Genomic DNA, 19,687 nt, shown 5'->3' with positions numbered 1-19,687 from the left:
GACCATACTGTACGGCCCAGTAATGCAAAATACCAAAATACCAGACCCAGCCGATCGAAGGTCACCTGACCCACACTAGGGTTTTCGCTTCGCGAGGACCACACCAAATCCGTTCGACTTTTGACACTGTGATAATCCATCATCGACAGCGACCGACGACAGCCATGGCCCCCTCCGACAACAAGACCGGTATGTTCAAATAACTATGCGCTGCTTCTCTTGCGATTGTCGCCTTGCCATTTGTGAATTCGCCGTGTGGACGTGAAGGAAGATATTCGGGTTCAAAAATTTCGACATTTGGAGATTACCTCGCAAAGAGCTCAACACGCCACGACATATTGAAGAATACAACTGCATCGCCAACCAATATGTCCACCGATCTCAAATGCGCGCCTAATACTTTGAAACCCTCGACCTCGCACATCCACACCAGCAAATTTGCAAATGGCAATCTGCAATCTTTTTTTGAATTTTTTTTTCCATGGCTCTTTTTGTCCACAAGACTAACGAATCTCTCTCTACAGGCAAGAACAAGGCCAACGCCGCCGCCAAGGCGGTTGCCAAGGGCGCTTCGGTACGTAGCAAAAGATGAAGCAGACCAAAGAAACCCTTTTGGAGCCTATCGCTAACGCGGTTGTGGCAACAGCTTCACAAGTCCCGCAAGGTCCGCACCTCGGCCACCTTCCACCGCCCCAAGACCCTCCAGCTGTCGCGGTCCCCCAAGTACCCCCGTGTGTCGGTCAACCACGGCCCCGCTCTGGACTTCAACAAGATTGTTCTGTACCCCCTGAACACTGAGTCCGCCATGAAGAAGATCGAGGAGAACAACACCCTCGTCTTCATTGTCAACGTCAAGTCCAACAAGCGCCAGATCAAGCAGGCTCTTAAGAAGCTGTACGATGTTGACACCGTCAAGATCAACACCCTGATCCGGTATGTTTTCTCTGATATCTGCACCTATGGGGAATGTATAGCTAACAAAATATCCTCCAGCCCTGACGGAACCAAGAAGGCCTTCGCCCGCCTCACCCCTGATGTCGATGCTCTTGACATTGCCGCTACCAAGCTGGCTATTGTCTAAGCGGGGAATACTCTAAATGGAGTTTTTCTTTGGGTTTTGGCGAACTTTGTTTTACACCGCAGTGATGCTAAAATACCAGCCGGGCTGAATGATCAAAAAGAACATAACTTGTGAAAGTGAAATGCACGATTCTAAAAGAATCACTGGACTTGTCGGTCCTGTAATGGTCATGACATGTTCCAGATCCTGTAGATTGCGACATACCGTCGCTGTAGATTTTTTTCCAATATCTAGATCTGACCTAATGTAGATTATAGGATAGCAGACACCTTCCTACATTGGTACAAGGGATAGATGCTGGTCCCTGCTCTATGGCTATATCTACCTCCAGCCTAACATGGGTTTCATTAGAGAGTCAGACTAAATCCGATGCGCTCCGAAATCACCTTGAGACATTTGTTTTGTCAAGGTATACCTAGACAAGTGCAACAGAAACAATACAAGACAACATGGTTCCTAAATTGACAATAGTATACAAGTGATGATTTCACAATCCGTCTATCCGACCAATAAACCCCAAACTGAAACCGTTCAACCGCCGTCGAAGGAGTGAAGAGTCATATCTCCACCGTTCTACTCCGGGGAGTAGCCGGTCCTCATGAATTATGATGTTATCCATAGATATACAACCATATCATAACAGCGAAAAACGGCAACAGCAGAAACAAGAACACAAGACGGTCCGTAACTTAGTGACCGGGGCCATTGCGCATGGCATCCAGCTTCTGCAGGACAGCCAAGCTGGTGTCCATCCACCGATCAACACAGTTCTGTGCGCATGCCTCCTCAGAGCGATCCAGGGTGCCGGAGGAGATCTTGCTGGTGATGCACTTCTCCCAGCACACTTCGTTCAGGTGGTGGACGGCTAGAAGGGATGATTGTTAGCTGGGATGAAGCACAGGTAAAGACAGCCATTGGGATTAGAAGCGAGATCAAAGATCACCGAACATCGATAATTGACCTGTCCCAATGGCAAGATGAACACTCACTCTGCTGGATGTTGGACTTCTGAGCCTCGGCGGTCAAGACCTGGTTCAACTCCTTCTTATCATTATCGTTGAGCTTGGTGAGATCGAGCTGTTGTTCCATGGTGGCGATATGAGGTAATCCAGATATAATTGACAAGAAAACGGATAGCTTGAATGCGATAGTATCAAAGCAACGGACGGGGGATAGCTGGCGATGTGCTCGGTTCAAAATCGAAAGGCGGTCGGACGGGCGGTGGCATAAAAATGACGCGCAGTTTTGCGCTATCGATAGCGACAGCTCTCGTGTCTCTCTCTCTTGCCTTCTGCATCCAGAAGCACATCCGGTGACAACGTGAGCTTGATCGCTGTCGCCGTGCATATAGCATCGCATCCATACCATTTATCCCATCGTCCATCGACCGTCGATTGCCACCATGCCTCCGATCCGTACCGCCCCCGCAGGCACAAGCCGCCTCCCGTCGGCTTCTCCGAAATCGAGGATACCCTGCTGGAATTCGGCAACAAGATGAAGGATGCAGAGAATGCTTCGCACGAAGGCAAGAAGAAGCACGAGGTGCTCTGGCCGATCTTCCAGATCAATCACCAACGTATGTGGGCTCGCGATACTGTTGAATGCGGTGAACATTGGACTGACTTGCCCCACTTCCACAGGTTCTCGATACGTCTATGACCTTTACTATGAGAAGTATGCAATCTCCAAGGAACTTTACGACTGGCTGCTTAAGAACAAGTATGCCGATGCCAACTTGATCGCCAAGTGGAAGAAGCAGGGCTACGAGAAGGTTAGTTTGTACTTGGAAGGCTTCGTGATTCAGAAGATTGACTAACTGGTTCTTCCTAGCTTTGCTGCCTGCGCTGTGTCCAGACGAAGGAGACGAACTTCAACTCCACCTGTATCTGCCGAGTCCCCAAGGCTCAGCTCAAGGAGGGCCAGACGGTCGAGTGTGTCAGCTGCGGCTGCCGTGGCTGTGGCAGCAGCGACTAAGAGTCCAGCTGAAAATAGTCAGTGATGGAGTGTGTCAATCTGACTGGGGGAAGCTGTTGAAGTGTTAACTCGACATGACCGAGTTGATCATCAACCACGTGCATCCATGGAACAGGGCGTTTTCGGTGCTACACATTATCTGCTTTTTTTTTCTGCTGCTTTTACTGGATCCATTCATGTGGTCGATCTGATACCCTTCGAAGCCTGTGACGGCTCATGGAATAGTTTGATAAGCAGACAAATAACGATTTTCAATTGCTAACTACATTAATTCGAAAAAAAGCGCCTTCAATGTGTGTCCCAGTAGTTTCCCGTAAAGATAGCCCCAACCCCAATATCCAAATCATAAAACCATCGCTTGCATGTACATCTTAGCATCGTCATTAATATCATAACCAGGCCATCCTGGGCTCGGTGGTGGAAATGTCAAGCCGGCTCCGTCAGCGCAGCCCAAAAGCTCCCAAAGAAAAACACCACCCATAGGACCTGGGAAACATCACAGAGAACCAACTCCAGGGTACAATCCCAAACGCAAAACAAATGTCGCAAGGTGGAGAAAAGCAAAACAATAATAGAGGGTAGTAGTGGAAACAATGCAACGAGGACCGGCAGTTAAAAAAATCAAATCAAATCAATGGGTCTCTCAGAGATCCCATACGCGAAGGAAAACGAATCATGAGATGTGTGCAACTTAAAACAAAGTTGTATTGCTGCGGTGGCCCACGTGAGGACGAGAGTGAAGCGCCCGAGGCTTGAGAGTATCGTCCTTGCTCATACCTCCAATCTTTTGGAAGCCCTGCAAGAGATCAACACCGTCGACTTCTCCTGGGCTATCATTGCCCTCGTCGAACAGGTGGAAGGAGAAGAAGTCTTCCTGGCCAGTATCTCCGTAGCGGCTTGTATCCGGAAGCTTGGACGGCGACTCAGGGAAGATTGATGACTTGGAACGGGATAGCGAGGACATATTGAGTCGGCTATTAAGGTTCACCGAAGTGATATCTGATAGAACAGTGTTCCCACTGTCGTTGCGAGGTCGCTTCAATGAGCGCTTCTCGGGCGATCCATAGGAAACCTGTCCCGATCCAGGATCGGCGAAAACATCGAAGGAGGTATGGAAATGATCATGAGGAGTATATGCCTCATCCTGGAGGTTGAAGGCTGGACTCCAGGAAGAGCGTCTTCAGAAAGCCCCAAATGTTTAATCGGAGAGTTGACCATTTGCTGGATCTTCCGACGATGGTTGCGGAGGTTGGTATTGGGCGATACAGATGGTGGCGGTTTGGCAGGCTTCTTAAACTTGATAATCGGCGTCAATGGAGGTGGCTGCATGCTGACATATTGGCTGCGGAGAGGCGATGAACCGATAATCGGGTTAGGGTTCTTGCGAGCTGCCGGCTGACCAGGACTGATATCGTGAGAGGAGCTGCGCATGCGAGCGATTTCTTCCTCGGCACGGCCGCGCTTGATCCGTGGGGGTTCGATGTCTAGATCAGATGTCAAGATGTGTCCCGCTTTATTTGGCCTGAAAGCCGAGGACTCCAAGGACGAGAAGTAGCCGCTGTCATTCATGGTAATGGACTTTCGCTTGCGTGGGCGAGGCGCTGGTGTAGGTCCGGAGTGAGTCGGTGTTGGAGGGGTACCCTGCCGGGCAAATCGGGGAGGAGCGATGGGTGGAGATGACCGAATCGTTTGCGGTGGCGAGGAACGAGGCACCGCACGTGTCACAGGCACTGGAACGACCTCATCCGCGTCATCTTGAAGGGCTGGGTCAGACGCGGGCAATGTAGCATCGGAGGATAAATCATTTGGCGGTGGCCTTGGGACGGGAGCGTGATGAGGCGGTGCGTGATACGGGGGTTGCGGCGGTACCATCCAGGTCGTCGTGTTTGCTGTTTGCGACTGGGGGACGAGATCTCTCTGCGGTGCAGCGGGAAGGGGAAGACTGGACATGGTAGCACGGCGCACTTGTTTGTCCTTCAGGAATTGCGCCTCCATGCCCGCCTCAATAGCCCAGTAGTTTCCCTTGCCAGGGTCATCCTTGGGCCGCTCTTGTTTAATAAATGCCTTGTTCAAACTCAGGTTGTGGCGAATACTGTTCTGCCAGCCCGGATCGCTGTTCTTGTAGTAGGAGAACGTGTCAGAAATCCATTTATAGATTTGGGCCAGTGTCAGACGTCGGTTATTCGCGCGCAAAATTGACATGCCGATTAAAGTCGCGTAGCTGTACGGCGGCTTGGTTCCATCATCTTCAACTGGCGGCATCTCGTGAGGTTCGGGTAGATAAGCAACTGGCGCGTCGTCGCGCTTTTGTTTCTTGTTGGAACGCTCTCTGAGTGGCGCGGCCTCCATGAGTGTGCGCTTCATTGGAAGTTTGGATTCATAAGATGGTTCTGGGAAGTCCGCGAAACTCTCATTGGATGGTCCTTCGGGAATACGGGTTTCTTTTGATGATTGTGGTTTGATGCTGGAGAATGTGGTGAAGAGGGCAGAATGTGGCATAGAGGGTTGGGAGTAGATGTGGAACGGCGCTTTCTTGGGTGGGGAGTCGGTGGTGAACATGGGAGGGGTGGGAGCGGATATGGGGACGAAACCGAGTTTTCCGTGGCGCGAATGTGAGCCTTGGGAGTGAAGTCCTTTTGTCGGCGATGGCCTGTGCGGGCCCGAAGACGGATGGAAAGACGAGTTCTGAATGGGCTGGAGTGGTAGCGGTGAGGGTTGCAGACGGGGCTGCGATCTGATGATCTCCTGGGCTGACGGGGCTAACACTGGAGACAAGCGTGCGCCCGAAGAACGCGTCGATCCCATAATCTAATGGATGGGGTATCAAGTCGCACTGTCAACAGTCGCCGGAGAGACCATACGACGCGTTCAAAGACTGGGGGCAAGGGCGCGACTGTTGAAAACAAGGCCTCCGGCCGAGTTTGCGACACGAGCGAGCCGTGTCTTGGTGTGATGAGACTGTGCAGATAATTCTGAATGGGCCAATAGTAGATCGAGAGCAGTCAATCCAGAAACCTCAGGCCGTCATGCAGAGAGGAGTGTTGGGCCCCAAGGCGCTAAGGCGTCCGACTTCAAAGGCGCGAATCAAACTGCACAGATAACGGAGTGTGGATGAGGATTTGGATTCAGCACCCCAGAAGAATAGTTGAATATGGAGCAGATATTGAGCTGATGATAGATAGAGGATAGAGGATAGAGGATAGCAGATAGAGAGGAATAAAGAAGAGAATACAGAGTACAGAGAGAAATGGTCAGATGGAGAAGACCTAGAGCAAACCGGGTTCCTTGGGAAAAAAAAAAAAAATGGGGCTCGTGACAAAGGGCAGTTCAAAGGATGTTCCCCTTGGATGACTTTTTTTTTCCTTCCTTTTCTGCCCAAACCCTTGGAAGGCACTAAATCATATTATAGAATCTAAGAAATGTTCAATTCGTCTCAGCGAAGTAGAAAGGCGGGGGGGGAGAGAGAGGAGATCGCAGATGGAGTGGGATAGAGTGAAAATACACGTCCCGTACGGTCAGATCTCCGACGCGTCACGCGTTTTAGTATGGGAAGAGGGGCATCTCCGGGGGGTAATTTTGGTATTCCGGATTCAGCGTCGATACTAAAGGGGGTCCCCTCCCTTGCTCACATTCTTCTAGCGCCGATCTGCTCCACTGCGGTCGACGGAGTATGTCAGGTCCAACTGTATTATTGGGGCTCTCTGGGACTATTGAACATACTTCTACACTCTATCTGTCGAATAGTGTAGAACGATACGAGGACCTAGGTACCCCGGACTTCATAGTGGAATTAGGTACGGAGTACTTCAATCTGTTCTCCCTACTCTGCGGTTGATCTCGTGGGGGATATTAGGTATGTAGCATGACATGACCGTCGAGGCTGGCCCGAGACAATGCCAGATACCAGCTTTGAATCCCACTCCCAGCATTGGCACCGTCATTGGCCCGGCCATCCCGGTATGTGGACGTGGCGATGTAACTCTGAAACGATCGCTTCTTTTAACCCCTTGTTTCTCCGCTGTCATGATCTCCCCCAACGTCCTTTGACTAGTGGTCAATGGCCCTCGGGTGCCTCGAGGGCCAATTGATTTCCCAGCCTCGAACTGCATGTGCTGCACTCTGCTCTGCAGACGTCGCTACGTAATCAGTACTCCGTACTCCGTACTCCGGGCGGATACGGAGTACGCAAAGTGCATTGGAACTAGAACGGAGGGTCTATTGCTCGAATCTAGGGGAGATCCCTAGTCTTCATGCCCTTGCTTGTATATCAAAGACACCATGTAACAGATTTTATTCACTGCATTCAACTATGAATATGCCAGAACGCTCATCCCTCAATCATGAAACAAAGACTTCGTGACATCTATCCTGCACCCTGAAATAGAAAGAATCTCATATCTGACAAAAAAAGAAAACGGGGAATAAGGGAAACTCAAGAAAACGCCAAGCCCATGCATCACAAAAATAGAAAGCATATGCTGGCTTTTCCCAACAAGTCGGCGCCCCTTTTCTTTTCCCACGGAGCTCCGACTTGGGGGCGGATGTCATAACTTTTTCTCTACCGCAAACAAAAACACAAGGGATATCTTAAACAACAATGACTCGGTGCTCGACGCATCAACAGCGGACGTTTAGTCCAAGAAGGTGAACATGCTCGTATGAATGATATTCAGCGCACGGTCGGCATCTCGTTCTTCGATGACGCAGGAGATGTTAATTTCACTTGCACCTGTGAGGGGGAAAGACCCAGTTAGCCCCAGTCAAGGGTAGAGAGGGTAGAGAGCGAGGGGGGGGGGGGGGACAAGGAGAGTGGGGATCAGCAATTATTCACTTACCTTGCGAAATCATCTCAATGTTCACATTGTTCTCTCCGAGAGTTGTGAACATACGCCCCGCCACGCCGATCATATTCTTCATCTGCTTGCCCACCAGACTGAGGATAGCCATCGCGGGGATGATATCCACGGTTCCATACTTCTCCAGATCATTCAATGCACCCTGAAGATCATCGTCAATGACTTGATACTCATCCCGTGCGTTTCCGTTCAAAAGGGGCATCTCCGAGTGAAGTGCCAGGGACACGTGGACCTCACTGGTCGAGATCAAATCGATGGAGAGGCGCCATTTGTCCAGTACCGAGAAGATGCCAGCAAAGAAACCATGAGAGAGCGACCGCTTGTTGGAATGCACGTTGATCACCAGGATATTATGCTTGATGGTCACCGCCGTTGGCCGCTTAGGTGTCTGCATGAAACTCGGGCTCCGGGTCCGGAACAGGCGGGGATCATGGCCCGGTGTGGTTCTCTCCAGTTCGGCCACCGAGTCTGGGAAGATGATGGTACCTTCGTTCTTTGGGTTCATGACGTTCTTGATACGGATGGGGATCTTTGCGCGAATAACTTGCTCCATGGTGAAGGGATGAATGACTTCCGATCCATAGAAGGTCAACTCGGCAGCTTCGGAGGGTGTGATGGTAGGGAGCAGACGAGCCGTTGGGACTTTACGGGGATCCGCAGTGAAGATACCGTCCACTTCCTTCCAAACCTGCAGTTCTTGTGCGCGGGTTCCAACTGCGACCAGAGCCGCACAGAGATCGGTATACCCACGGCCGACTTGATCAAGCAGGCCACCGGTGATAGTACCGAAATATCCAGTCATGACAGGCACTCGGTGCCCGCAGGCCTCAACTTTGCGACCGAAGGCTGCTGCAAGGGTATTATAAAAGTCCTGATCCAGGCCATGGGGCCCAATGGGGAAATCAATAATCTCTGAAAGATCCACATACTGTGAATCAACCCCGCGATCTTGCAGTATAGCGGCCATGAGCCGACAGCTGAGCTTCTCGCCGGCGCTGATCACTTTGTCGACACAGCGTGCGCTAATTTCTCCCAGGGTTTGAGCGGCCTCGAGGACCTTGAGTACGCGTTCACATTCCCCGGTGATGTCCGCAATCAGCTGGTCTCTCAAGTCCGCCGACTTCAATTGTTCTTGGGCGACTAGGACATGTTCCAACCGCACAGCTTCCACCAAGGTGAGATATTGCTGCGAGTGGGGGTTTTCGGCATCCCGCGCGGCCCGAAGTAGTCTTGTTGGAAGGAATTGGTATCAGTACATCGACTGTGATAACGCTGATGGCTATGGTGACTCACCGGTTGGTGGTGCCTTCGGCTTTGGTGGAACTGCTTCTCGCAGAACATACAACGGCAACTCTGCTGTGCGCAAGGCTGGGTCTGTTACGAGATGGATCCTGTCAGTGTTGGTTGACTTAAAAGATCGAAATGGGGCATGCGTCATACAGGACCACCTGCTCAATGATATTGATCGCAAACTTGCCGACACTAGTGCCGCCGAACTTCTGCACGACCCAATTGCTGTGGGCATGTGAGGTTTCTGGCAAATTTGAATCAAGAATTGTGGTAGCCATGGTGTCAACTCAATATTGTAAAGACTGTCAAACAAGGGAGAAAGAAGTTGGTTTGGGGGGTGAGGCCGGCGAAAGCGGAGACTCTAGGGGCCACATCCGGTGCACATATTTTTTTTGGGTGACTCAATCAGCAATAGAGTTCTGGGGGGGAATACCGCCTACCTGATTCAGCCAGGTACCAGACGATGTCGGAGACCCCGCCAAAATCACGCCATTTCCATATCAACTGCCCCTCCTTATCCCTGGGAGGAGAGTTATTCCCGATGTATGTACAACGGCGTGTAGGCTGTACAGGGCTGGGTAGGGCATGTAGATCGTTGTATGTTGTATGTAACGTGGGCAGAATGTGGCAGCCCGATACTCCGTATATCATCCCTGATTCATTGATGTTACCCCCCAATACTTATCTATTCAACGCTTGTGGTAGATCTTGTTTCCCGGTCTATCCTTCTCCCATTCCCAGTCATAGAACTAATCTTTGCTCGGCCTTGGACCTCGGGAGGCTAGAACGAATTATAGGTAGCCTACAAAGGCGCTATATGCATTAAATCCTGCCAATCACGCCAGTAATATCTTACCTACATGTGGGAAGAATTCCATGCGTACGGATCCCCGAATAGAGAACAGCTAGATCTCTACCATATTGATGTTTCTCGCCTCGGACATACTGTATGATCGATATAGGTGGGTCCGAGATTTGGGGAGCCTTCAGCAGAATCTACAGTGGAGTCAGGATGGACTGTGGCAGAAAGGCTATCACAACGAAATAGAAACCAAGTACTACCTTATTTTGTCTGGCCAGATTATTTACACTCTGGTTCATCCACTAGTTGAGGTTGTATACAGCTAGATCGAACTAATAAATCTTTATATGGATGTTGGCGGTGGGTCTCGGCAATGAGCACCGGCCTATTCATTTCAGGTCTAGGCATGGAATTATGCAATCTTCTCGTATACAGAGTATGCTCAACAACATCTGTATTTGTTTGATACTCAACTTCACTTTCTTTCTGCATATTGTACATAACACTTGCTCTTCTTGCAGACGCGGTCTGCCGAACATCAGCATATCAATTTTCCCTCTAGTCAGCATTGGATGAAAACTTCATAATGGCCGACAACAACATCGCATCATGCCCACTTTGTCCTTTCACAGACTCTGATGCTGATTTTGTCTCCCAACACATCGAATTCTGTCACCCGGAAATTGGGGTATCTGGTTTCTTGCAGGACCAGCTAGAACTCACTGGGCAAAACTCTGCTCCACTGCCAAATGAGGAGTATGGCGCAGACAAATACGTTGACTGTCCACATGGATGTGGTGAGACAATAGCAACTGCCGAGCTATCGAGTCACTTAGATCTGCATGTTGCAGAGGATGTTGCGTTGGATGCTTTCGGGACAGCGCCGGCACGTTCAACTGCAGAACAAGATGTCTATGATGATGATCGGTCCTTTGATGATGAAGACTCTCTTGACATGCCCGACACTTATAAAGGTGGCAAACGTGGGATGCAACGAGATTCCTCGCGAGCAAACACAGCTAAACCTCCTCGGCCTCACAGTCCCCCAAGGACAACCAATGCGGATGGCATCAAACGATTGGGGGTACTTGTCCTATATTTGCTTTCCAAAATCCATGCACTGACATTTTACAGCGCTCCGAGTTGGGTCCCCATGCCCACGAGAAAAAAATGCCATCATGGCTAAAGAAGATGTTGGAAAAAGGCGGCAGCACATCAAAACAGACCCAAATCACATCAGACGGAAAACTTACACGACGCGAAACAGTGGAAAATGAGACCGATCATGTAATTCCTGCTCTTGTTCAACTGTGTGACCAGGACAAATCCGTCCAGCGGGCATTCTTTTGTAGCCCGAAAGTCCGCCATATTTGTAAGATGCGTCATGAAGGTGGGTTCTGTGGCTATCGCAACATTCAAATGGTAGTCTCCTGGCTTCAAAAGTCTCGTGCATTTGGCTATGAGCACTTCCCACCCAAGGGACCAACTATCCTTGAGCTGCAGGATATGATTGAGTCGGCCTGGGATATGGGGTTCAATAGTTCCGGAAGAGCAGAGACTGGCGGTATTAAAGATACGCGCAAATTCATTGGAACACCCGAGGTAAGAGTTTCTGGCCAGGGTGATTCATTCCCATATGCTAATGACCACATGTACCCAGGCACAAGCACTTTTCATGAGCCTCGGAATCCCGTGAGTGATCTAGCCTACTCCATATTGGCTCCGCTTACCCGACTGCCAGCTGCGAAGCCAGAAGCATTTCTAGTCAAAGTGATCTAAGGGCCTGTGATGCACTTTACATAGACATCGCCAACTATTTTAGATCCGGATGCTCGCTTGAAGACCAGGAGGCGAAGATTGTCAAGACTGATCTTCCTCCGATATACTTCCAGCACCAAGGTAAATGCCCTACTATACATGGCTCACATGGTCCCCTCTGACCCAATTTAGGACACTCTATGACAATTGTCGGATTCGAAATTCGAGACAATGGCAGCGCAAACCTGCTAGTATTTGATCCCATGTTCAAGACTTCTCCTGCCATGGAGCGTCTAATTGCCGCTTCTGTCAAACCTTCTGATCCCACTCGCCTTCTCAAAGCGTATCGCAGGGGAACACCTTATCTGCAAAAGTATAAGATATTCGAGCTTCTTAAGTGAGTGGTTATCAATATCTACAGTTGTCAAATTCATGTACTAATCAAGAGCAGACTATGTATAGCTAGCCCGAAACCTGAAGTTACAACGACAGAGGGCTGATCAATCCACTTTAAAATGCACATCCCCTCTATTCGCATTAAATTCTTTGATAAGCTCAATTGAAATGCCTTCATTACTATCATACTTCTTTTTTTATACATGCCAAATGCGGCAACTTACCCCTCCACGATAAGATAACCGGGACGAAAATTAGTCCGATGGAATTATTTCATCTGGGGAAACCACTTTCAATCGCCTTGTACAATCTCCAATTTTGCTCTACCTGAGACCGTTTTCCTAAAAAAAAGATGCGCACCTCTCCAAATATCATTATCACCGGCACTCCCGGCGTCGGAAAGACTGTCCACTGCGAACAACTCGCGCAGGAGATCGGCTTGAAGCACCTGTCCATCAACCAGATCGCAAAAGATCGCGGTTGCTTTGATGAATATGATGAGGAATTGAAGACATGGGTGGTCGATGAAGACAAGGTAAAATGGCCCCCCACGTGCATGGTGCTTCTTGCACATGATCTGGTCTTCATGGTCAAAGTTCAAAGATTTATATGCTGACAATCCATCTGCTTCGCAGCTCCTCGATGCCCTCGAAGACGAGATTCCTAACGGCGGATACCTGATCGATTGGCACGCCTGCGACCTCTTCCCCAAGTCTTGGATCGATCTCGTCGTTGTTCTCCGCTGCCCCACTACAGATGTTCTATATGACCGACTTTCCTCGCGGTGAGACAATTAATCTCAGAAACCAGTCGATACCTTAAAGTCAAGATCTAACGTGCTTTTTACTTAGGGGTTACCACGAGAAAAAGCTAGAAGAGAACCTCGATGCGGAAATCTTCGGTGTTCTGATAGACGAAGCGCGGGAGGCCTTCGACGAAGAAATCGTGGTGGAGTTGACTAGCGAGCAGGATTCCGACGTCGACTCGAACTGCCAAAGAATCTCGCAATGGGTTGACTCCTGGAAGCAAACGCATGTAGAGAATGCGGATTGAGAACCGGTCGGGCCATATTAAACTCTTTTGATCTTCGTTTCTCATTCTTCTATGGTCTTTTGCGGCCGAGTTATATACCCATGGTGAATTTACTGTTGGCCTTCGGCTAGCCACTGCTGCAATTTTGCCAGCGCCTTGGACCGGTGCGAAACCTTGTTCTGTTTGCGGGGCTTCTTAGTACATGGCTTTCTCACGGGAAACAACATCACTTCTTACCTTTACCTCCTTGTCCATCTCGGCATAGGTCTGCTTGCCATCATATTCGAAGATAGCGTCCCAGCCTGCTATATATCAGACTTCAAATCTCTGCAAGACATGATTGGATGTTCACTTACCAAAGACTGCTGGACCTCTGGGTCGCACAATAACACCCTGTACATCATAATTAGATCCATATGTATAAAATTGAAATACTGATGGTTGTCTCACCTCGGTTCTACCTTGGAATATAATGGGTTCCTCGCCAGGGCCACGGCAAAAGGCAAAGGTGCACACAGCTTCAGCGGTTCTATCCTCGAAGCCGTCGAGCATCTTATTCAAGCCCTCGTGGCCCAGATTTTCCATGAAGAATTTGCTTAAACTCCATCAGCACAACTTCCATAACCTAAGCAGCTCATTCAGCGAAATCTTACATGTATGGCCCGGGAAGACCCTTCAACGCGTGGAACTCAAGAGCAGTGTCTTCAGTCAAGGCAGGTCCATTGATCTATTGTCTCGTCAGTATTGATCCCTCAAATCAGAGAGTCTAGGAAGTGTAATTACCGCCTCGGCAGCACGTTTAGCCTTTTCTTTGGCGATTTCCTCAATGGTACCCTGGATCTCGGGGACATCGACCTCCTGGTTGTCCACCTGGATAACATCGCCGAGAATGGCGCGCACCTCACGGAGCTTGTTCTGGTTTCCGGTGATAAAGTTGAGCTTGGTAAGAGTCATTTTGGCTGTGGGGTTCGAAGGGTTTGGTCTGATACAAAAGTTGCGAGGTCTTTGGAGGATTGGGAGTGCGGGACAAAACCCCACCTCGGTCACCGCTGACCTGATATATCGATATGCCAATCTTGGAAGGCTGCCTATGCACAAAATATATAGATCATTTTCAACGTGTACCCAAGGCTTAAAGGAACTTAATCCTACAGAGCTTTTTCCGACAATTCTGTTTAGGCCAGTTATGGTATGACCTTCTCGTCATATTCCGGTACGTCTACATCGAGCACTTCGTACATGTACACTTCAACTATCTTTGTCACCACAACCACCACATCGGTAGGAAATGGCGTGTCTGCTTCAACTCCCGCTCTAGCTGGAACGATTGAGAACTGTAACCAGTTCACATGTGGTAGTCAGCGATGACACTTGCACCAACATTGCTTCCACAGCTGGAATCCCCCAGACTGGTTTCTATGACTGGAATTCGGGGGTCGGCAGTGGCTGCTCTTCTCTTTGAATAGGATACTATGACTGTACCGGGGTGATTGGATTCAGCCGCACGACAACTAAAACAACCACCAGTTCTGAATGAGTTCGACCTTGGTGGAGCCCAATTTCGGGGTGGCTTCTCCGCGCCACGCTATAGGCTTGGTTAAAGGCCAAGCCAGCTTAGGCAGAGACTAGGGTACGGACAACTCCGTACGGGGTACGGGGCACTTTGTATGAGAGTATGTCTTAGAGCCCCGTTGATCATGTGAGCGTCAAGACTCAAGCACTACCCCCGATACAGCGAGATATCTCTTGGAAGTCGACTTCGGATCAATCAGCCGTATCTTATTAAAGTACTCCGTACACTCAATTTACAATACTATCCAGGGAAATCATCCGTGCCAGGTTTATATGCCACCTATCAGAGTCGGGTTCCTGGACTTCCAAGATTTAGGGTTACATCGTTCGCTGGACCCTACGGTCTTATTTTCTAGAAAAGCTGACAGTTGGGCATTCAGGGAACGGTCCCCTTGGGAACAGCCCCCGGCTATTTCAGCCGGCCCTCGATGAGCCAAGTCGATGGGGGTTCGCGCTCGCTATTTCGCCAGCATTTTAATTCTACCAGTTTATTTCTTTTCCTATTCAATTGCAATTGGGAATCAACGATTCTCGCGTCGATACCCACTTCCTTCTTCGTCTGCGATATAACACGATGAGACAACTTCTACAGGTCCTCGCTTGCCTTATTTTCCCCTTAATCGTATCGGCGGAAATAGACCCACTGTACAATGTGTCTAATCCATTTCGACCAGCCAATGTGACAGGGCTGGGTGATATCTGGATCTGGGTTGGATCGTATGTGAAAGTTCATTCCCTGCTTCCCTATTACTAAATGCCTAGTACAGATATTACAATGGCACAACAAAGATCGAGTTTACCCCCGAGATCGGATCATCACCCGAAAAGCCCGTATGCAAGAATCTTCAAGGCCGGTCGTTCAGTGGCGAGTTCCAATCGTTCCTCGGCCTCACCCAAAGAGGTGCTTACAATCTGGGCTCAAACCCAGTCAATATACTTTTGAGCCTCTGGAATTCGGACACAAATCTTTCATCGCTGGCAAATGCGTCTGCCTTTCCATGGTTGTCACCATCCCCTCGATGGACTTTTGAGTCTTCTCCGTAAGTCATGCTCAATGAAACAGATGAAGCTCTTTATCTTATTATCCTATAGCTGGGTTACTAGTGCTAGCAATGTCACTGTCAAAACGAGAAGCGACATAGGCTACGACGAGCCCCTCGTTGATAACTTTATATTAAACCTATCGCCTCGCACCAAGGGAGCCCCATATAATCTAACAGGCACCATCAAGAACACACACTCAAAACTACGTCATTTCGATTTTGATCTTGATTCATGCAATACCACCTTTGAAAGCAGCGAACATAAGATACACCTTATCGAGCGCGATTGGTGGGACAATGAGGGGTGGAATTGGACCTATCCAGAAGTCGGTCTACAATTTGACAGCCAGACGGCAAATCTCACTGTGAATGGATACGCGTCTGGTACTCCATATCATATTGCCGATGAGGAATACGGCGAACATGAAAGAACGGGCCCGGATGTGATACAGGGAAAGATAAAGATTACCTTCTCTGGGGTCATCGATCCCTACCGCTCGGATACCCTATTCGAAAACACGACCATGCCGACTTGGCTCAGAACGGTGGGATTCCAAAACAACCCCGTGAATATCGGCTACGAGAGCGGAGCTCTGGGCTGGTCTCGTCCATGGGGGACCACTATGATTTGTTCTGTTATTTCTTTAGCTTTGATATATTCCTGATGTCTCTAGTAAGGATCAATTTGTATTTGAATACCATTAATGTTTTCTGGGCGGATCCTCTGAATTATGGGAAGTCGTCGTGTCTGTGGTAGAAAGGAAGTGTGTTTCCTAGGGTCCGGGGCCTCACCATCCTTCAAGCGGTGGATCTCCCCCGCGTTATTGAAGATCTTCTACATGAGACTGCATCACTAGGCAGTTAGTGGACTTGGCACGGCTAGACTCCGAAGGCTTAATGCCTCGCCGGCTGCAAAACGCGGGAATTTGCATGAGTGCTGGGGAAGCCAACCCGGATTACCCCCGGGCCAAATGGTTCTAGAGCTTCTCAAGCAAGCCATTGAATTATAAAGCATGGAGCATACTCCAGGGTATTGAATTGCTCCCAAATTTGACTTTAGGAGCTTTGGGGGTACACCTCTATGTCGGGAATCTTTGTTGGAAATCCCTTTTGATCTAATGCATCTAACTACCACATTCTCTGAGAACTGCTCTTCTTCCAGTGGCATGACGATTGACGACTTTTGTGCAACCTTTTCCCGGACCTACCTTCATCTTGCAGAAACCAATACATATCTAGGCCAGTCTCTGTATAGCCTGGTCGTTGTGGAGGGTTTAAGCTACCGAGAGAGAGACGTACATAGCTAGTCACTCGTATTCTTTTAGTCGCCACCTCGAGTCACGGTGAGGTGCATATATGATATACGGAGTAGGTAGTCATAGGTATTGTAGACGGACCTGCATCGCCGAAAATGACCTCCATCATCTATCAATCTTACCTTCAGGCGTGGTCCAGTGGCTTTTTAAACGAGGTGGACAAAACACATATCCTCAGTAGCTGTGGATCTACCTATAATCAAGAAGAGGGCCGAGCTCGACATCCAATCCGAACACTTGCTCTAGCCGAGAGCAATTGGACAGCTGATGGCTGATAGGCGGGAAAAAGCACCAAATGAAGTCAAACAGGGACCGAGGAAGGCTGGAAATTGATTACAATATCTAGCCTACGTCGATGTACGTAGGATGTAGCAGAAGGGAACGTGTGGAGAGGGGACCCACAGGCTCTTCCCCGCGCTTCCCCGGATTTCCGGGGAAGATCTACTATGTTCCTATCGAGGTACTCTCGATACTCAGTATATATATGCTTGTCAATATGCCGCTTTCTCTGTGCTTTCTCTGCAGGGGCCTTGATATTGGAACTCTCTCTGCAATTCCCATCAGTCCTCGCAAACATGAGCCGCCATGATGTTCCGCTCATTCCTTTCCCAACCAATGATCGAAAGGATCCCTTACGCTGGCCATTTGCCCTCAAACTAGCAGCCATTGTGACAACATCTCTGGTTAATTGTGTCTCGAATATGGGAGGGTCTGGAATTTCTGTTGCGATACCGCTCCTTATGCAGGAGTTCCATAAGTCTCAGTCGGATGCGACCCAAGTCCTAACGGTATGGAGATAGGAACCTGCAAAAGAAACTAGAGGTCTGACGGGTCGAGATTAGTTGAACTTCCTTTTTCTCAGCATTGGAAACATCTTCTGGGTACCGGTTGCAATGAAATTCGGCAAACGAGCCTCCCTTCTGTCCTCGACCCTCATGCAGGCGGGTATGTTGGCCTGGACTGCGGTAACACACTCATTCCCCTGTCTCCTCGCGGCCAGGTGTCTACAGGGATTTGCAGCTGCAGCCGGTGAGGTAAATATAATCAATTCCCTCAATTATATAACGTGGCACAGCCAGCTGACTCTCCGGTCTTCCACAGAGCATTGTTCCTGAAGTCGTATCAGACACCACCTTTGTCCACCAACGAGGAGCTATGATGTCTATGTGAGTGTGCTCAATATACCTATTACACCTGAATACCAGAAGCTTACGGAATCATTTTTCGCTGTTTAGTTACGTTGTGCTCATCTCAGGAGGAAGTGCAGTCGGTCCACTCATTTCCGGCTTCATGACTACAAGAACCAGCGAGACATGGCGGTCCTTCTCGTGGTTTTGCTTTGGCTTGGCCATCTTCAATGCCATTCTGATCTTCCTATGCTACCCCGAATCCAACTTCACCCGACCCGAGCTCGACTCGACTACTGACCAGCTAGAGACGGCGCGAAAGGGAGAGATCCACAAAGAATCCGAGAAGGCACCCAAGGAGGAGTTCTATGAGGATGCAAGGGTAGCCTCCCCAACAGGGACGGGTTACACTATCTACACTCCCTCTATCTGGGAGATTATACCACCATTCTCATACAACACCAATGTCAACTTCCTGAAATCCATGATCCATCCACTCAGGCTCCTGGTCCACCCATCTGTGTGGTGGGGGATCTTCATTTACGCCATCACACTGAGCCCGCAGGTGATCATGATGTGAGTAGCCATTGTGCATTCGTAAGACAAGAAGGCCTTCTGACGTTCCATGCCTGTGTATAGTTTCACGATGTCCGCTTTCCTCGCACCGCCTCCCTATCTTTTCTCGACAGAGCAAGTTGGTATGATGCAGATTGCAGCTATTGTCGGTTTCATGCTCGCCTGCTTCGGTGGCGGCTTCCTATCCGATGTCATCAACCGCATCATTGTCCGCCGCTCCTCGGATCAGAACATGTGGCCAGAGCAGCGCCTGGTTTCCCTTGTCCCGGGTATGGCATTTGGGCCTGCGGGTTGTATTCTCGTTGCCTTCGCTTGTGGTAACCAGCTCCACTGGAGCGCTATTGCCGTCGGCTACGGTCTCTTATCGTTTGGATCAGTCTATACGCCAAACATCGTCGTCACATACATTGTTGACCGCCATCAAAAAGATGCGGCCGAATGTCTTGTCTTGGTCAACATTTTCAAGAATCTGGTCGCATTCCTTTTCCTATATGTGGCGGTCGACTGGGCTCAGAAAAACGGTTATATTCAGGTCTACATGATCATGTTCATGCTGAATGTTGTCGTCATACTCTGTGGTGTACCAATCTACTACTACGATTCTAGGAACCGCCGCAACGTTGAACGTGCATGAATTTATGGTTCTGTATTTATATTGGAACCCTGGAAAAACCGACAAAATCACAAAAATATAGCTGTTTCTGTCAATAGAACGTTGGATACTCTCAGGCTTATGTTTTGCATCAATGAAGTCAGCCATGATTCCAAACATAGCGTAAAGGTTAACGGTCCTATATAAAGTGCAAGAAGGAACTTCCCACTTCACCGCGGGGGATGATATACATCCAGTTTCTATATAGTATA

General features: G+C 49.3%; 9 protein-coding genes across 9 annotated transcripts; 5 read left to right on the top strand and 4 right to left on the bottom strand.

Annotated features, from left to right (window-relative positions):
* Positions 1 to 44: 44 nt before the first annotated feature.
* N7457_002442 (60S ribosomal uL23 domain-containing protein) lies at positions 45 to 1,081 on the top strand (the record flags this gene model as incomplete). The annotated part of the gene is made up of 4 exons (XM_057173488.1): positions 45 to 189; positions 525 to 574; positions 647 to 933; positions 994 to 1,081. Coding segments are annotated over 4 exons (570 nt in total), but the record flags the coding sequence as incomplete, so codon positions are not given.
* Positions 1,082 to 1,770: 689 nt separating this feature from the next.
* Positions 1,771 to 2,170, bottom strand: N7457_002441 (Tim10/DDP family zinc finger protein; the record flags this gene model as incomplete). The annotated part of the gene is made up of 2 exons (XM_057173487.1): positions 1,771 to 1,946; positions 2,071 to 2,170. 2 exons carry the CDS (start codon positions 2,168 to 2,170, stop codon positions 1,771 to 1,773), a joined length of 276 nt encoding a protein of 91 aa, XP_057033638.1.
* A 405-nt stretch (positions 2,171 to 2,575) lies between these two features.
* Positions 2,576 to 3,055, top strand: N7457_002440 (BUD31 family protein; the record flags this gene model as incomplete). The annotated part of the gene is made up of 3 exons (XM_057173486.1): positions 2,576 to 2,657; positions 2,722 to 2,852; positions 2,912 to 3,055. 3 exons carry the CDS (start codon positions 2,576 to 2,578, stop codon positions 3,053 to 3,055), a joined length of 357 nt encoding a protein of 118 aa, XP_057033637.1.
* Positions 3,056 to 3,746: 691 nt separating this feature from the next.
* N7457_002439 (forkhead box transcription factor) lies at positions 3,747 to 5,860 on the bottom strand (the record flags this gene model as incomplete). The annotated part of the gene is made up of 2 exons (XM_057173485.1): positions 3,747 to 4,199; positions 4,271 to 5,860. 2 exons carry the CDS (start codon positions 5,858 to 5,860, stop codon positions 3,747 to 3,749), a joined length of 2,043 nt encoding a protein of 680 aa, XP_057033636.1.
* Positions 5,861 to 7,686: 1,826 nt separating this feature from the next.
* On the bottom strand, positions 7,687 to 9,479 carry N7457_002438 (aspartate kinase; the record flags this gene model as incomplete). Its single annotated transcript, XM_057173484.1, has 4 exons — positions 7,687 to 7,784; positions 7,891 to 9,140; positions 9,205 to 9,285; positions 9,352 to 9,479. 4 exons carry the CDS (start codon positions 9,477 to 9,479, stop codon positions 7,687 to 7,689), a joined length of 1,557 nt encoding a protein of 518 aa, XP_057033635.1.
* A 1,110-nt stretch (positions 9,480 to 10,589) lies between these two features.
* Positions 10,590 to 13,210, top strand: N7457_002437 (uncharacterized protein; the record flags this gene model as incomplete). Its single annotated transcript, XM_057173483.1, has 10 exons — positions 10,590 to 11,087; positions 11,138 to 11,605; positions 11,664 to 11,695; positions 11,745 to 11,862; positions 11,896 to 11,902; positions 11,954 to 12,158; positions 12,183 to 12,240; positions 12,510 to 12,692; positions 12,793 to 12,941; positions 13,009 to 13,210. The coding sequence occupies 10 exons, from the start codon at positions 10,590 to 10,592 to the stop codon at positions 13,208 to 13,210; spliced, it is 1,920 nt and encodes a 639-aa protein (XP_057033634.1).
* Positions 13,211 to 13,299: 89 nt separating this feature from the next.
* N7457_002436 (non-canonical purine NTP pyrophosphatase) lies at positions 13,300 to 14,143 on the bottom strand (the record flags this gene model as incomplete). Its single annotated transcript, XM_057173482.1, has 6 exons — positions 13,300 to 13,368; positions 13,427 to 13,491; positions 13,546 to 13,582; positions 13,640 to 13,784; positions 13,843 to 13,916; positions 13,973 to 14,143. 6 exons carry the CDS (start codon positions 14,141 to 14,143, stop codon positions 13,300 to 13,302), a joined length of 561 nt encoding a protein of 186 aa, XP_057033633.1.
* A 1,192-nt stretch (positions 14,144 to 15,335) lies between these two features.
* On the top strand, positions 15,336 to 16,469 carry N7457_002435 (uncharacterized protein; the record flags this gene model as incomplete). The annotated part of the gene is made up of 3 exons (XM_057173481.1): positions 15,336 to 15,478; positions 15,529 to 15,801; positions 15,854 to 16,469. The coding sequence occupies 3 exons, from the start codon at positions 15,336 to 15,338 to the stop codon at positions 16,467 to 16,469; spliced, it is 1,032 nt and encodes a 343-aa protein (XP_057033632.1).
* A 1,226-nt stretch (positions 16,470 to 17,695) lies between these two features.
* On the top strand, positions 17,696 to 19,457 carry N7457_002434 (putative MFS transporter; the record flags this gene model as incomplete). The annotated part of the gene is made up of 6 exons (XM_057173480.1): positions 17,696 to 17,908; positions 17,963 to 18,065; positions 18,141 to 18,154; positions 18,222 to 18,286; positions 18,356 to 18,823; positions 18,887 to 19,457. 6 exons carry the CDS (start codon positions 17,696 to 17,698, stop codon positions 19,455 to 19,457), a joined length of 1,434 nt encoding a protein of 477 aa, XP_057033631.1.
* Positions 19,458 to 19,687: the final 230 nt, after the last annotated feature.

This window comes from Penicillium paradoxum (genome assembly GCF_028828445.1).
Source record: "Penicillium paradoxum strain IBT 22861 chromosome Unknown utg000003l_segment0_segment0, whole genome shotgun sequence".
Lineage (NCBI taxonomy): Eukaryota > Fungi > Ascomycota > Eurotiomycetes > Eurotiales > Aspergillaceae > Penicillium > Penicillium paradoxum.
This window is presented reverse-complemented; position numbering and strand designations above follow the sequence as displayed.